The sequence below is a fragment of the Thunnus thynnus genome, chromosome 22 (assembly GCF_963924715.1).
Source record: "Thunnus thynnus chromosome 22, fThuThy2.1, whole genome shotgun sequence".
NCBI lineage: Eukaryota > Metazoa > Chordata > Actinopteri > Scombriformes > Scombridae > Thunnus > Thunnus thynnus.
The window spans coordinates 9,804,504-9,821,219 of NC_089538.1; the positions used below are offsets into that span (position 1 = coordinate 9,804,504).

Consider the following 16,716-nt stretch of genomic DNA (forward strand, 5'->3'; position numbering starts at 1 on the left):
CTAATCCTCACCGCTCCCTTTGTGTCGTGACATTATCACACTGAGAAGCCGGCGGTGATAATCCACACACACTAGAATTAATGTTCACATTGTCCTTTTACAACAGGCTGTTTGCAGTGCATTGATAATATATCAGTCTTGCATTGTGCTCTGACATATTTCTGTTGCTTAATCAAATGTCAGCTAGAAAGGAGCATCGCAGCAAATATTTGATCTGATGGTTTTTCCTCGTGTTTGTGACATTTTTCAAACTAGCGGCTACAAGTTATGATTAGCTGTTATTTGAAGAGGAACACAAAGCTGTACTGTCTCAACACTGCTGAATAATGGTTGTGTCTCACTTGGTTTCGAGTATCAGCAGTGAGTAATTAAGAGTATGAGCTCCGAATTATACCACACCTCCCTCTGTTGGCTCTCTTAATTCACTTCACATTGAGAGAAAATGCACATAACTATCCAACTATACACTGCATTTTCCCTAAAATATTCATCTTAAAAGACAAAGAGGGCTTGATGCAGATGTATGTTTTGTTTTTTGTTTTTTAGAAAATAACATTTAACTTTGTCAAGGGTCATAATCTAACACGAAGCAGATTGTGCTTAGCATAAATATCCACCATCCAACATGTAAATCTCTTGAGTAAGCAAACTTGTAAGAATTTGTCTGCGCAGGAAGGGCGGAGAACTATTACACAAGATTTCTCAGTCTTGTCAATACTGCATAACATTGAGGAAATTGAATGTTCAGAAAATACATCGCAGCTCTTTTGTCGACAATAAAAAGACACTGACCCCGGATTGGAAGCAAACACTTATTAATTACAGATTGCAGGAGAACAGTGATAACTTACCTTTTTCGTTGAACTGTTTTTTTTCTGTCTGTGCAGGGTGAGAGAGGCGACCATGGGCCACAAGGAAAGGGTGAACGAGGTGAAATTGGACCCGTTGGACCAAAGGTCAGGAATGCAAGTGCACATGCTTGCGTGCATACACAAATGGCATGAATTAAGAAAATATAAAACTGTATCCTTCAGCAGTATGTGCTTCAGAGCTTCATACTTGTTCAGATATGGCCCTTCGCCTATGTGGCACATTGATTCTTGCTGCCATCTAGAGCCTCCCTGATGTAAGCGCACATGAGAAAGTTCCCAGAGTTTCGGATGAGATCAAGTAGAATGCATTCCCAAAGCGAGGGTACATTCAATTCATCAAATATTCAGTTATATTAACAAAGAGAGCTGGCTAAACCATTATAGCTCGTAATAAGTTCAAGGCTTTCCCTGGAGTCCGTGCAAAGTAAACCAAATATAAACGAGTTTACCATTGTTTATGTCTGGCACTGACCCAGCAGGTAGCTTAAGCTCCAGTCTAAACTTAGACGACACACAGATCTGTTTCACATCCTATTAGAAACCCCAAAAGTGAAACCCCTCCTTTGTCAGTGACAAAGTTCAAATAAACACTCTCTCATTGCTTGGCAGTTATGGCATATTAAAAGCGGGTTATTTTAGTGAAGTTGACTGCATGGCTCTCTTGGGAGGAGTAAGAGAGGTTGATGATATTTCTGGTGTAAAATATGGATTTGACATACATTACATTTTTCATGAAGAATTTGGACTGAATCCATAAAGAGTGTTTGTATAATTTAATGTTTATATGTCAAGTATTGGATTTTCTTTATTTATATTTACCCTCAAACCATGACTCTTTTTGGCATCTGTGTTTTCTTACTCATAACAGGGTTCACAAGGAGAGGCTGGCACACCCGGTCCTAAAGGGTCAAAGGTAAGCGTGGCAGACATGTTTACTTTAAATTTGGAGAATCCTTATTGGTTCAAGGGTCAGTTGATTATATTTTTTTAGTCACTACCGTTGTGTTGAAGTCATGTACTTGTAGGAATATCTGACATCAGTTATGCCTTTTTTACGGAAAATAAAATGATGTAAACTGTTTAAACAGATGCAAACCATTAAAGCTGCAGATTTGCAAGTGGAATTCAATGCTGATGGAGGTTTTGTGGTATTATTCATAGTAGCAGTATTAATAATATGGCAATGATTGCTATTGGTGTTGTTGTATATGCAAAAAGTTGAACAAAAATAAAGTTGCATTTCAATTACACAGTTGTCTTCAGTAGAATAGTTTAAAAAAATGGTTACATATTATTACATACTATGTGGTGATATAAAATACTAGAACATGCCGCACTATAGTGAGGCATGATGTGATATATGATTCACAAAAATTAGTCCATGTTCCACAGTTTTTACAGTGTGGAATTATTTTGGACCAATGTTTCCCCCCCAGAATGTGAACGTAGTAATAGGAGTGCTGACAATTCTTTGAGCTCGGAATTTTTTTGTCATCTCACATCAGGGGGAGACTGGAGATAAAGGAGATTTGGGATCTGTCGGTCCAAAGGTAGGCATCTATATTAAAAGATGATAAATGCCTCTATTCTACCCTTCCTTAATGAGTCTATGATTTTGCATCTGACTGAAAACTTTAATTTTCCCTGACATGATACACTGCTGACACATTTACTACTACTTACTATTAGTATAACCCATAGACTGTCTTTGATAAAACCACACATTGAATACCACTAGAGGGCAGCAGTCAAACCAGAGCAGGTACTTGTGTTTTGAGGATCCCATGCATGAAAATATTTTTTTACTCACACAAATTGATGTCGGTTTCTATTATGTTATGTATAAATCAGTTATGCAGAATGAAAATGTGTTTCTGAATGTCTGTGTGCAGGGCCCCCCTGGGCAGAAAGGAGACCAAGGAGCCACTGAAATCATCGACTACAACGGAAACATTCAGGAGGCTTTACAGGTCAGACGAAGGATGACCTTATACTGTTTGCTGCTTCAAAATATCCTATTTTGTCAATAGTAGATGATACAGTAAAGCATTTTGCAATGGCAGTCACAACAGGAAAGTTTTTCATAAAATATATGTCAGACTGCAAACATACCTGCACATATGCAACTTCCCAGCATTCATGAAGGAATAGATATGCATTTAAGCATTTGTATCTCATAGTAGCAGCTTTTTGTAGTATTTAATGTTATATTTTATGATTTAAAAAAAAGAAGCTAATATCCATTCTTTTAGTAGAACTAATTTTGAGGATGTATCTGTACAGTATTATGCTTACACAAAGCTTTGTTTCCTGTGTGACCTCTGCAATCTCCCCATTTCCACTTCTATTGGCCCACTGCAGAAGATTACCACTATTACAGTAACGGTAATTAGGCTCTGTGCGTTCTGTGTGTTGTGTCATCTCCACAAGTGATTCATCCTTGTCCTAGCATGGGCCCAACCAAATCCCAGCCCCAGTTTGCGCTGCCCTGTTGCATTTGTGCTCCCTCACCCAGCAACATGTTATGCTTCTGTGTGACGACCTTACAGGCTGCCTAAGTTGCTAGTTGTCTCCTTGAATGTCAGTAAAAACATGCTTAAACTTAAATGTTGCTTATTCCTGAATTAATATGTTAAATCAGTTTATCATGCGAATAATCTATAGTGGAACCATATTACAGAATAGAAAACCTGGTCAATATTTTCTAAAAGAATGGAAGGAAATTGGCATGTTTAGCGTCACAAGTACTAAAGTGAGAAAATCTTTGAGAAATCATCCTTGTTTACCAAATCAACATTTGGATTTTTCTTTAACTTTTTACACCCTTTGTTTTACTCTCTCTGAAGCTACTAACCATAAAGCAGCATTTGTCTTCCATTTCCCCCCCAAATTATTGATTCAAATGGGATGAAATTAATTAATTTCTGAGCCCTCAGAAAAAAGAACCTGACATCAAAATATGTGACTCTGTCAATGATTAATGATGATAATTATTTATTCATATGTTCAAGCTAACATGTTTTCAGCTTTGGCATGTGTTCTCAGTTCAGCATCTTGTTCATAGTTTGTAACTGATTGCTAATATTTTTTGTGCTGTTGGCAAATCATTTCATTGTGATGGGCAGTTCTGTTGTTGATTAAATGTAATTATTAATAATATGTCCCACATCTGTTGCTTTTCAGCAAGTGTATTCTATGTTGATTATAATGAAATCTCCGTCTGTGTCTCTCTCTGTGCAGGGTCCTCCTGGCCCTCCTGGGCCAATTGGACCAGAGGGTATAAAGGTGAATATTTTCTACTCTTTTCCCCCAAAATGCAATATGAATCTCATTAACGTCTGCATTTCATACTGTGTTTGCAAAAATGTTGACGTGTCTTTTTTTTCTCCTCCCCCAGGGGGATCGTGGTATGCCCGGCCTGCCCGGACTCGATGGAGAAAGAGTGAGATGATATTGTATTCTCATGTATAGATTACTTACATTTGAACTGGTTTAAAAAAGGGAAAGGAGACCTAAGCTTTAATATGTCATGATGTTTATTACTATATAGAAAATAGATTTGCATAAAGATCCACTTGGTGAAAAGTTAAAATAGTTAAATTCTCTGTGTGTTCATTTTTGCCTTTTTCTATCAGGGCTACAAAGGCTCTAAGGGAGATATGGGAATGCCTGGAGCTTCAGGGGAAAAAGGAACGACTGGTTTACCTGGTTTACCTGTAAGTCTCTGCATACCATAGTCTAACTACTTTACAGGATAACTGCCTCAGAAATGTCTTTGTTTTTGATCATGACAATTCCTCAGCCATCATATTTGATGGAAACTACATATATTTCATGACGCCTTTGCCCCTTAGGGTGTCAACGGAGTAAAGGGGGATAAGGGAGATTCAGGTCTACCTGGTCCTCAAGGTCCTTCAGTAAGTGACTCGACTTATAATAACTTGCTATTAGTATTCTCACTTATTTGTATTATAGATGATGTATATCACTGTATTATTTTGTCCTGTCTGTCTTGTCTATGATTAAACATGTCTTTTTGAATCATAATTTGTTAATAAAATATTTATATGTTGCATTTGCAGGTCATCGGCACTCCAGGGGCACCAGGGCCCCATGGTCCACCAGGACCTATGGTGGGTTTCTCTAAAAAGTTCTTACTCTAATCAGTGGACAACATACTGTACCAAACCAAATTGCATAATATGAAAGTACAAATATACAAACCATAGTAGCATAAATATTAGCAAATAGAGGCTGTGAAAAGAGTCTCAACTCTCCACGTGTCAGGTGATCCATCATATACCAAACCTTAAATATCGTTTGTTTTTATTTGTGGATCATGAAATCTGTATTTGTCACCAGTATTGAGACTACTTTCTCTCCATTAGATTCCTTGCTTTACACTGTACTAATCTAAGATAGTTTCTCACGGTATTCTCAGACACCACAACCTTCTAAAAGACTAAAATACAAAACTCATGTGTGATTGGAGTAGAGACAATAATCAGAGACACTGTGAAATATCCGTTCCCAGTGATTTAGGAGTCTGTCGGAGTCAGCCGACAAACTGGTGCTGTCAGTGACTGATAGCATCATCAACCTGAATGTTTGTGGCCTAGTATACCACTTTGTCTTTTGTGCAATTCCACAGAAGTGTTGTGCTTGGGCAGAGTCACTGATGAACAAAGAATAAATAAAACAGAGCTGAAGATTTGGCAATATTTGCCTGTGGTAAATTTCATCTGTGCTGCAGTTGTTCTGCTTGTCCCATCCCATCATCACAGCTTCACTAGCAGTTCATTTACTGTGGTTTCAACTAATGTTTTTCCATCTTTTGATGTTTTTCAGGGACCTCATGGATTCCCTGGACCAAAGGTAAGCTCACCCCTAATGAAAGCTGCAAACACATACAAGGATATATGTTTATTTAAGCATTAAAAGAATTGCAACACCTCCTGTAAATCTGGGTGTATAAACAGTTAATAAATGCTTGGTACACATAGTTGTTATCGCATATAAATATATTTTTAAAGTAGTTTTATAAAACATTTTAAATCTACCTATAAAATATTATACATGTGTACTTATCGTGGTTATGTACACATGTAAAAGTTTGTTCATAAAGTTCAGCCAAGACATAAAGTTCCCTAAATTTAAGGTAATAAGACAACCAAGTAAAAGAGCCACTCGGGAAGTCTTTGATTTTGAAGACACAAAGAGGTTGACTGCTTGATTGAAGGATGTATTTTTGGACAGGCAGGACAACACACTGTGTTACTAACTGTATAGCAAGAGGATGACCTTTCTTTGTTCCCTTGTTTACCTAGGGGGAACCTGGTTTGCATGGTGTGAAGGGCATGCGTGGGGAACCAGGCCACAAAGGGGACCGTGGACCATTAGGTCTCCCGGTAAGTTCAGCTTTGCACTATGGGATATCTCCAACTACATAGCCCTGTCACCCATAGAAATTCCACCTTTATACTTTATCCCTGTCAGATTCCTTGTTGTGCACAAGAGTGTGTGTTTGTGTGTGGGTGTGTGTGTGCCTTCTCCATTTCCTGTCTTCATTTTCATTTGCCTGGTCTGACTACTCTGCCAAACTCCCTGTAACACATGGTGTAATTTAGTTGTTGTAAACCCTGCCATCAACCTGTCCTAATAACTGTGTTCATCTGGTACTAATCCCGCCTTGTTCATGTCACTCATACCTCCATAACCACGCAGGGAGCCTCCGGCTTGGACGGCAAGCCCGGAATTATGGTGAGTGTCATGTGACCAAGAGGCTTCACCACCCAACTTTTGTCTACTTTTCTCCCCTTCTCACCCTCCATAAAGTCCACTTTTCCCTCAAATGTTTCAGCGACATCATCCCCATTGTATTGTATTTCATTGTGACTGAAAAGAAAGCTATGACAACATTGTAAGTATGTTAGCCAGGAGTCAAATTAAGCCACACTGAGTTTAGTTCACCAGATAATGACCATACATAAAGCTGTTACAGCAGGCATTTCAAGGCTCTCGTTTGTCCCGTGTTGCATTAACTCAGCATTAACACACACTCATACATTAACTGTGTCAGCAGTGTTGTAAAATGTCCTTTGTGGCCAATGCACGTGTACTAGCAACAGCTCTGTGTGCTGGTTGTAGGTCCAACCAGGTGAGAACATCGTACAAATGTGGATGCTACACATGATTGTTGCTTTCCATCTGCTATTTGTTTGGAAATAATGTTGAAAGAGCTGCGGTGGTCAGATGATGTAAACTCACCATGACGACACTACTCTTTGCAGGGCATGGACGGGCCTCCGGGTCCAGCTGGTCCAGCTGGGCCAAAGGGAGACAGAGTAAGATCGACTTTTCTGTTTAACAAACTATCTGCTGGGTTTGGCTTTATATCTGTCTTAGGATACATGTACATGTTATCTTTAGTTTTAGGTGTTTCTACTGTAAAACTGGCTCATTTTAAAGTGACTGTGTATGATTCTTTGTGATTGCAACACTGATTCATTTGTATTAGGGTGAGAGAGGGGCACCAGGAGAGCCAGGACCAAGGGGACCTTATGGACTACCTGTGAGTTTGATGAGGATATTATCACATTGTGTTAGCAGATTTAAGTATCACAACCTTCAGCAACACGTCTTTGCTGTTGTTTAAATGTTGCCTGTAATAGCTCTTGCTGCTTGAGAGGGTAATTATGTGCAGAAAGTTATGAATCTGCTGACATTACCCCCATTTATTGGTGTAGGTATGATCTCTGCCACAATAGAGAAGTATGATTGGTGAAAGTCAATTGCATAATGTTGATACAGCTAATATTTTTTATTCGCAGGGAGCTGCTGGAACACCAGGCTTGGATGTAAGTCTCTTCATTTACTCAATTTTGTCTGAAGGCAAAGAGAAAAAAAAGCTACTAGAATTTTTTAAGTGATGTGACGGTGCAGCAAATTGTTCCAGTATAGGGATGCTCGGCAAAATAAGGCTTTTAAATGTAGAAAAAATGTGTAAAGAACCAGCCGTCTACAATCAACTGATTTGACATTAAGCCTAAGGTGTGTAAACATGCTCTTCTATCATTAGTCATGTGCCTAATTAGCACCAGGTTTGCAGCTCCACTCATTATACACAAAGATCCTTGACCCACATGCACAACTTTTGCTGTTTGTAATTTAACACCCCATTCCACACATTTTCACATATATTTCAAAGATTACTTGATGTAAGACAGTTCGATCCCATAAGTTCATCAAATATGTTCCAAGAGTTAGATATAACCAGTGAATATACAGTAGCTGTAGTTGACATGATTTTCATTTCTACAATCCACCTGACTCAGCTTAAGTGGCACAAAAGTCTCTAAAAGTACAAAAAAAAAGAATTACGGCATCACTTTTTTTTTTATAGTATGATCTTGATATGTTTTCTTCAGCTGTGTCAGAGTTGCCTTTGCTTAGTTTAGTTGAGTTTATTTAAGCCAAAGAAATTAAGTGGAGTTGTACTTTTACAGGGTTTACCAGGCTTAAGGGGAGAGAAAGGCGACGTTGGGGAAAGAGGAGAAAAGGTAGATGTAGATATGCTACAATGGCTTATTAACCCATTAACATTAGAGGACTGATGTCAATGGACAGTGACAGGTATAAGGTTTAGAGGTATAGAGGTTGACAGGTATACATATATATATATATATATATATATATATATGTGTATATATATATATATATATGTAGCTACTTTGCCAAACTTTTTATGTTTCATTTTATTTTCTCCCAATCTGATATTGATAATAATTAATGTTCTGTATATTCTAGTTGGAAGAAAGGTTGAAGTTGAAGTACATTTCTATGCTTCCTAATGAATTTCTTACATTGATACAGATATATTTGACATGCTAATTTAAGTTCATTTTGTAGCATTTCTACTTTCTGGAGAGATGGACTAAACAGTTCTATACAGTGTAAAATCACATTTGCATAAAATCTCATCCTCAGTCCTCTCAAATCAGCTTTTGTTCTCCACCTTTGAATGATTTGTCATCTCATTTCTCAAAGTCACAAGTCATATCTCATTCTGAGGCATCTGAGACATGTTTGCCAGAACAAGTCCATTGACAACAGACTCTTCAAATTCATGTTTGTTTTATTTTCTATTGTATCCATGCATGAACATCTCACTTCCTTGAGTTCTTGAGCCTGTTGCTAACTCTTCCCTTGCCTGTGTAGTTTAGTGGTAGTTTATATCTTTCTGTGTTTGTCTCCATTACACTGACTAACAGGTCTGGTGTGTTTCTTAGATGTTTTATGTCTTGAAGAAACTGTATCCCATTCCTTGGTACATAAAGATAAACATACTTTGCATTTGGCGTGCTCATATCTCTGCACTTAGCAACCATTTTCCAACACATAACAGATCCTGGCACTGCTTCTCCTTCACATATTTAGCAACAACTGTCAAAACTGACAGATTCTGGATAACAGAATTTGGGTGTGATCCAGAAAAGTGCCTCTTTTGAAAAACACACAATAAATAGCCTTTTAATTGTGAGTTATGAGTACTAATATAAGGTTTTAAAACACCTAAATGTGCCAAATCCTATATTTTACTTTGTTTACACGTAGTTTGCTGCATATTCATATAATTAAAAGTACAATCAGGCACCAAAAAAGTATAATTCTCACATACTGTTATTTTAGTTTTCATTTATATCAACTAAAAAGAACATTTCATATCCAAATCATGAATTGGGAACTGTTTTATTCTGTATTTTGATAATCTCTCATGTATGCACTGAATGCTTTAAGAAGACTAGACTAGAAGACTAACTCCAACCCAAATATGACGGGATACAGTTTGAACTTTGTCAATGAACATCGTAATTTGATTAATTTTGTCCTTCTGGAGGTTTTTTCCCTGCTACTCTTTCTCATCCTTTGTGCCCTTGACACCCTTTCAGCGATTAGCTCTGTTTTCCAATCCTTCCAAGTACTGTTACCCTTTTTTGTCCTCTTCCTGTCCTGAGGAATGTTTTTTGGAATACTCGATATTGTCTGGTACCCCTCTCCTATCTAACATTGATCATGTCTCTTCCTCCTTTGTGGACCATCGCCTCCCTTCTTTAATCATTCCCCTCCTAATAGCAGTGCTGTCCCAAATGTTCAACAAAAATGATTTTAACTTGACCAAACCGTTGTATCCACAGGGGGAGAAGGGAAAGAAGGGCAAAAAAGGGCCTAAGGGCGAGAAAGGAGAACAGGGTGCCCCTGGATTAGATGCACCCTGCCCATTGGTATGTCCCAACTGTGAGGTGGAAATCACCTCCCAGCTGCGTAGAGCAGTCGTCCCCAAACAGGGATGAGTGCCCTGTGGCTAAACTGATCCCCAGCTTCCTGCCCTGAAATGGAAAATATCACCAGACCTTATCAATCTTAAACACAAAGTCTATTACTTTACTGAAACTCTCAAATTCAGACACAAAAACATGACATTAAACTTGTAAAAACATTAAAAATTGGGCTGGATTGTGGTATCAGCAATGTTACAGGGCAGCTCCTCCTTCGTCCCCTCTTGTTTCCGTCTTAGTGGACGGACACGGGGGTTAAAGGTCGTCCAACTCTCTCCCAGTAACACTCCTAGGTCATCTTTGCAAACAGGGTTTCCGGGGATTTAAGGGTGAAAAGGGGGAACCAGGGCAGCCAGGTCTGGACGGGCTGGATGCCCCATGCCAATTGGTACAGTATTTCTCTTTTTCCTCCACCTCTTACCCATGCATGCCTCTCACCTTCAGTCATTACTGAAAACAAAACCATGCATGACTTGAGAGTTTGACAAGCATGTAGATGTGAACACACATCATTTTTTGAAAACTACATTTATGAATCGTTACAAAACTACATGCACCAACATACACAGTATCTCACTAACTTCCTGACTGCAAGCAGCCTACTTTAGATAATACACATCATTACCAGTCAAATATACAGAATAAACATATGATTATTGATATAATCAATACTTAAATCCCTCTAACTAAATCCTTTCATGCCCTGGATTAAAACTAAAATAAAAAATTCTGCTTAAATCCTGTTTTCTTCCAGCTGATTCCTGTATGGAGCTATTACCTTTTAACCTGATGCTAACACAGACTCCTTTACTGATGAGTTACCCATGCTACAGGTGCATGGACCCTTCCTCTACTCTGTTAACTCCCCTTTTCCCTTCCTGTATTCGTACCAATTGGGCCAGACCACGACAAGAGGAGAAAATCAGAATTTACATTTCTTCAGACTTATTCAAGATGAGAAAATGAATTACTTCTTTATGCTTTTTATGATGTTTTGTGTTTCTAATGTAAATCAGTGCTGTGTAATGCATGGAAGCTATAATAATGTGGGAGGAAATACTGTATGTGTCATATAAGTGTGCGGGACAATGAAACTAATGAACTATACCTCATATATGACAAGGGTTAAATTACATCTACATTCATTTACTTTAACCAGCTGCATTTTATTTGTTATAGAGCTTAACAGTGCACCCAGATTCCCTCCTAGCTCAAGTACATGTTTTGAAACTCAACCTGCAGGGCCACTATAACAAAATCAGAGAGTAGGATCAATATATTTATTTGCATGTGATATATTTTGCTTTGTATTATTTGCATGGATTAGCATACACTTGTGGCTGCCATTACATGTAATATTTCATATGATTCATATGATCATAACACCCATTTAGCATTAATAATGCAGATCTACTGTGAGGTTTGATCAGTGATGCTATGAAGATATCCATCTGTGTGATGGAGGATTGTGAAAATTTATTTTGTAGCATTTCCTTCTGATACTTAACACTGGCATCAAATTCAGTATTTCAACATGGACACAGTTTAGTAATGCAACAGCGATGCACTTTTCACAAGTGAGCAGCACCAGATGGAAGTGAGAAGTAACTATTTCATTTAAAAGATCTTCAATACCCAGAAATCCTAGAAATTGAGTCTAATGAGAAAGCAGTAAAGTGCACACAGCTAGCCAGTCTGTAATCACCTTGTAAAGACAAAAGAAAGTAGCATTATTAACATGGATGAGTGCAGCTTTTGGTTGAAAAAGTCCTGGTTTGCTTCTGTTTTGATCAAGTTTAGATTTGACATTTGTTACGTGCACTTGTGCTATACAATCTACTCATGCATCACACTTTTAATCATTGTGTGTAAAACTAAAAATAACATCAAGCCTTCCATAGCTGTTTCAGTCCTTATAGGTTTTTTTTGCTTCCCTGCTACTCTTCTCTACACAGGGCCCGGATGGATTACCAATGCCTGGCTGCTGGCAGAAGGTAAAATAAGGATTATTTGAACAATATGACAAACTTCAAAAAAGGCAACCAAAGTTTAAGTGAAGATATACAGAGTGAATACAATATTAAGGGCCAATCGAAATAGCAATCTGAATTTTAACTTTAATTAATAATTTGTCTCTGTATATGTAATATACTGTATATAAAAGGTGGAATCAGACTTGTCGTTTTGGATTTTGATTCACTTACATGTTAGATGGACATAAGTGCTCCTAATATTTTGCTCACTCAGTGTCAACTCTTGTTTGATGTGGGTTTCAGCTTCTCTATGTTTGCATGGGTTTTCTGTCAAATTAGTCGTAACAAGTGTGTCAAACCAGATTTTACAACTCAGTCATGAAACAATGTGAAAACATCTCCATCTTCATGTCCTTCTCTCTCCTGTGTTTTTTTTTTCTTGCAGTGATCACTCTAACCTGAAACGCATGGAGTTTGTAAATAATGCTTCTTTTATGGTATTTATAGTTTTTTTAATGGAAAAAAAAAAATCTAAAAGAAAAGAAGTCTATGTGTACAATGATACGAAAAAGACATAACCGTCCCGAGTTTCACGCCCTAAGCTGCTTCTACTCACATCTCCGTGTGGAAAAAAACAAACAACAAAAAACGTGTGTGTCCGCTCTCTCACATCCACATTGTGGTGGAGTTCAGATCCTTGGCTGGCGGCAGAACTTGTCTTTTAGTCTTTGCATGGCTCAGACTGGAGCGTCGCAGCCTTGCCTGATTCACGGGGGGTGAAAGGAGACATGGGAGGAGGAGGACGAGGAGGAGGAGGAGGAGGAAGTGGAGGAAGGGATCTGGACTGGCTCTCTAACACCAAACGCTAGGTGTTTTTGTGTTGTTTCGTCTCAACAAGCTCACAGCCCATTCATGCAGCACCATTTTCTAAAAGACTAAAAAAAAGAAAAAAAAAAGACTGTGCCAAACAGAACATTGCACCCCTGACCTTGCAAAAGCATGAGTAGTGTACTGAAACTATATTTATATGTATTGTACATACATGTCACTGTTTTGTGGTTGCGTCATGGCTTCTGCAGAAAAGAAAAACAACACTAACATATGGTTAAAAAAAAAAAAAAAGCCCAGAGCTCTGAATTAGTAATTTTTGCTTTCCTTTAATCTTCCCAAGGGAGTCACGCCATGGCTGGTAGCCTGAAAAGAGTTCCAGAGAGTAAAGATGATGGTTATTGTTGCTTTATTGTGGTGAAGCCTGCAGAGGGTATGATATCAGCAGGTTTTCACCGTTGCACTCCGTGTGGAGCAGCATCATCACCGGTTTGTGGTGCCTCCCAACAGCCACACGTCATCCGGACGAGAGGGGGGAGAACTTGGCAGGCTCGCTGCACTGATAGGAAAACAAATTAGGCTCGCAAGGATTTGAGATTGGACAGGCCCGTTGTTCTGGACCTCCTCAGAGCATGGGAACGGATTCTGCAGGAGAGTCGCTAAGAGTCTCATCGATCTCCATAGAGATCAGCCGGAGCGTCTGCCTCTCCTAAACAGGCAACGCTTCAAGGTCTACTGAGAGCGTTGATAGAATGCAATCATGTTTTGTTTCTTTATTTTTTTTTGTTTCTTTTTGCTCTCATTCTTAAACATTGTTTGTATTTTGTGTATAATAGCCTTTGGTGCCTCAAGCTTTTATTCATTCCTTTATCAGAAATGTACGACTTTATATCATATTTTTAATTACTGGAATGGTTTTGATTTCAGAAGGGTAAGCTTTGTTTGGTAAAAAAAAGTTTTGAGTATTGAAAGGACACACATTACGCACTGTTTTTCATATGAATCAAGCATTGTTTTTTTTTTTTACAGGATGTTGAAACAGGATGTAGGTTTAAGCTTCACCTAAGCATACAGTAAGATTGCATCCATCTTGACTGTACTGCCATTAATCTTACTCATGGTTTTGATGAAGCTCTCATCCAGCAGCAAATATGCTACTTGTCCATTCTGGACTTGTTGTATGGGATGTTATTTGTACATTGTTGTCAATTCACTGCATGTACACAATATATTACTTATGGGTTTCTTATATATTGAAAATAAGTGTTGATTTAGAGGTGCGTCAGAAGGCTTTGTTTCGTGTGGTGTAGAGGTTCCTTTAAGCTCTAACAAACAACAATCCCATTTAAGTGAGCAGTATTTACAGTAGCTGGTATTTTACATGTTTCATATTAATGCAGATTATGTTGACCAGAACAATCTCTGTTAGAATAAACTGCTCTTTTATATCTCATTTATTGTCTTAAATGAAATAGAGATCATGTATTCAGTGCAGGAAAAGCTAAATTTGTTCATATCCTCTCAATGGTCAACTTCCATTCATAAACTACAGTTTAACTGGTGGCCAGTTATGTCACATTCCATAACAGATGGAGCAAAAAAAAAAAAGAAATGAAGCAGGTTAGATTTATTTTTCACCACAGTCTATTGATTTTTTCATGTTCATTATATTCAAATTGCCTTCTGACATAGTAGGTGCTATGCAAGGTGATACAGTACTTATTTTCTTCGACATTAGAAATATGCATGAATGACTTACTGTAAGGGCAGACGTGAAAAACCAACATTTTGTTGTGATGTAGCAGCAACCACAGGTGGATCGAAAAGGATTTATTTCCATATTGGTTTCTGTTTGATTGTACAGTTCATCTCATCAGTATGAAGAATTGATGCACATCTGTATAGATTATAATGGTGCTATCTGATAGTAGGTCAACAACAGTTTAGTTGATGCGCGCTACCAGTGGCAAGAACTACACAACAGGTTTCTTTATTGTTGTTGGGGTTTTATGTATGTAAGTTTTTTTTTTTGTGCATATATTTGTGTATTTGTCTCAGTATTTTAAGTGGTACATTATTTATTTTTCTATAATTTCTTAAATGAAGGCATTTTTGGTTCTAAACAGCATTCCTCTCAGTTGTTTTAACTTTTCATGTCAGTTTCCGCCGCGTCTCTGTTGATATTATGAAGAATTTTGGATCATGAAACAGTTATGCAAATGGTACAGTGGGAAGGAAGTTGGTCATTTACACATTACAGACCAGTGTGTATTCACTGTGCATTAACTTCAGCTTATAGGCCTTACCATGGAAGACATACATCTGCTTTTATTTAATTTTGTGTGTCAAAAAGCTAACTATGACAACAAAGTACTGATGGCCTGAATGTTGGACAGGCCCAGCCAATGCAAACAGTGAAGTTAAACATCACGGCTTTTTCTCACGCTTTCTCTTCTCTCTCTTTCTCTCTCTCTCTCTCTCTCTCTCTCTCTCTCTCTCTCTCTCTCTTTCTCTCTCTCTCTTTGCATTGAATGTAGTTTGATATATGTATAGTGGATTATTAATGTACTGTTGAAATGTGTGCTCATTTGACAAGAAGTGCAATTTATACCTTGGTTCATGTGTGTAGCATCAAATGCAGCTGAAAATTCACACAGTTGTGATTTCTATAGCTCCATTTGTTCAGTCATGCTACCCTGTATACCACTACCTGTAAAAAAAAGACAAAGAAACACATGTAAACATGGACCTTTCATTAAATCTCAAATTTGATTGGTTTATTTTTGTCTCGAATACTGTCCCTTCACTTAAGTGTTATTTCCATTACTTACTATTTACAAGTTTTTGCAACGTGTTATTTTTTTTAATTTTGTGTTTTGATTTCCAGCCTTTGTTACAGTATTTGTTCTCACAAGGTGCTGTATCTTTAGCATGTGCAGCTAATTTTTTAATTGATTTTTTTTCATTTTTAAAAAAATTTGATTGATTATTTTTGGTTGATTGTTGTGTTTTTCCTTGTTAAGGTTTCATATTTTGTTTATTCTGCTATTAGCAGAAGTGCCAAAATATTTCAAACGTTTTATTTCCGTTTCAGTATTAGCAGAGCTGGTCAGAGGTTCCAAAGTGACTCACTAATATCCCACATCTGTGTATTTGTCATTGATGCAGAAATGTTGTGAGTCATGTTTTCCTCTGAAGAAACCGTAGCATACATTTCCCTCATCAAACCCCTCAGATTAAAAGTGCTGGGGTATAATTGATTTAGTCACATCCACATTATGGATTAAGCTGAAAGATACTGGTCTCTTTTGTCATCCTCCAATGCACTACAGCCTTACTGAAATAAGTATATTGCCACATACTCTCCGAAATCAAATGCAGTCTAGGTACAAGAGCAAAAATGCAAAAACAAATCCACTTTGTGACTGATTTGGTTGTGATGTGTGTTCAGTTTCTGTTCTGCATTTGTATTTCTTTCTTCTTTTTTTTTTTACCCACTTGATTGAAATTTCTTTGAAGACCATGTGTTCAAACACTACTATATTTCAAGATGACATTTCATTTGACTGTACTGTTGGAGCCAAATAAACACAGTCTTTCAAATACATCATACAATAGACTCGCCTTTATTGGTCCTCATCACTTTTTAACTCTAATGTATGTTGTACATACGCAGCTATACAAACTGGAGACATGAATGCAACTATT

General features: G+C 37.7%; 1 protein-coding gene across 14 annotated transcripts in view; it reads left to right on the forward strand.

Annotated features, from left to right (window-relative positions):
- Positions 1 to 16,623, forward strand: part of LOC137174131 (collagen alpha-1(XXV) chain) — a 149,577-nt gene extending 132,954 nt beyond the window's left edge. For 6 of the 14 annotated variants that reach the window (XM_067579223.1, XM_067579230.1, XM_067579231.1 and 3 more), the window contains 18 exons: positions 888 to 956; positions 1,741 to 1,785; positions 2,378 to 2,422; positions 2,765 to 2,842; positions 3,234 to 3,257; positions 4,113 to 4,157; positions 4,270 to 4,314; positions 4,508 to 4,588; positions 4,727 to 4,789; positions 4,955 to 5,005; positions 5,721 to 5,747; positions 6,200 to 6,280; positions 6,597 to 6,632; positions 7,163 to 7,216; positions 7,390 to 7,443; positions 7,703 to 7,729; positions 8,378 to 8,431; positions 10,067 to 10,659. In XM_067579223.1, the coding sequence (XP_067435324.1) occupies positions 888 to 956; positions 1,741 to 1,785; positions 2,378 to 2,422; positions 2,765 to 2,842; positions 3,234 to 3,257; positions 4,113 to 4,157; positions 4,270 to 4,314; positions 4,508 to 4,588; positions 4,727 to 4,789; positions 4,955 to 5,005; positions 5,721 to 5,747; positions 6,200 to 6,280; positions 6,597 to 6,632; positions 7,163 to 7,216; positions 7,390 to 7,443; positions 7,703 to 7,729; positions 8,378 to 8,431; positions 10,067 to 10,222 (1,035 nt within the window). In that variant the 3' untranslated portion in view covers positions 10,223 to 10,659. Of the gene's footprint in view, positions 1 to 887; positions 957 to 1,740; positions 1,786 to 2,377; positions 2,423 to 2,764; positions 2,843 to 3,233; positions 3,258 to 4,112; positions 4,158 to 4,269; positions 4,315 to 4,507; positions 4,589 to 4,726; positions 4,790 to 4,954; positions 5,006 to 5,720; positions 5,748 to 6,199; positions 6,281 to 6,596; positions 6,633 to 7,162; positions 7,217 to 7,389; positions 7,444 to 7,702; positions 7,730 to 8,377; positions 8,432 to 10,066; positions 12,202 to 12,625 lie in introns of those variants that run through there. The other 8 variants (XR_010925289.1, XM_067579226.1, XM_067579221.1 and 5 more) reach the window with 8 other exon arrangements.
- Positions 16,624 to 16,716: the final 93 nt, after the last annotated feature.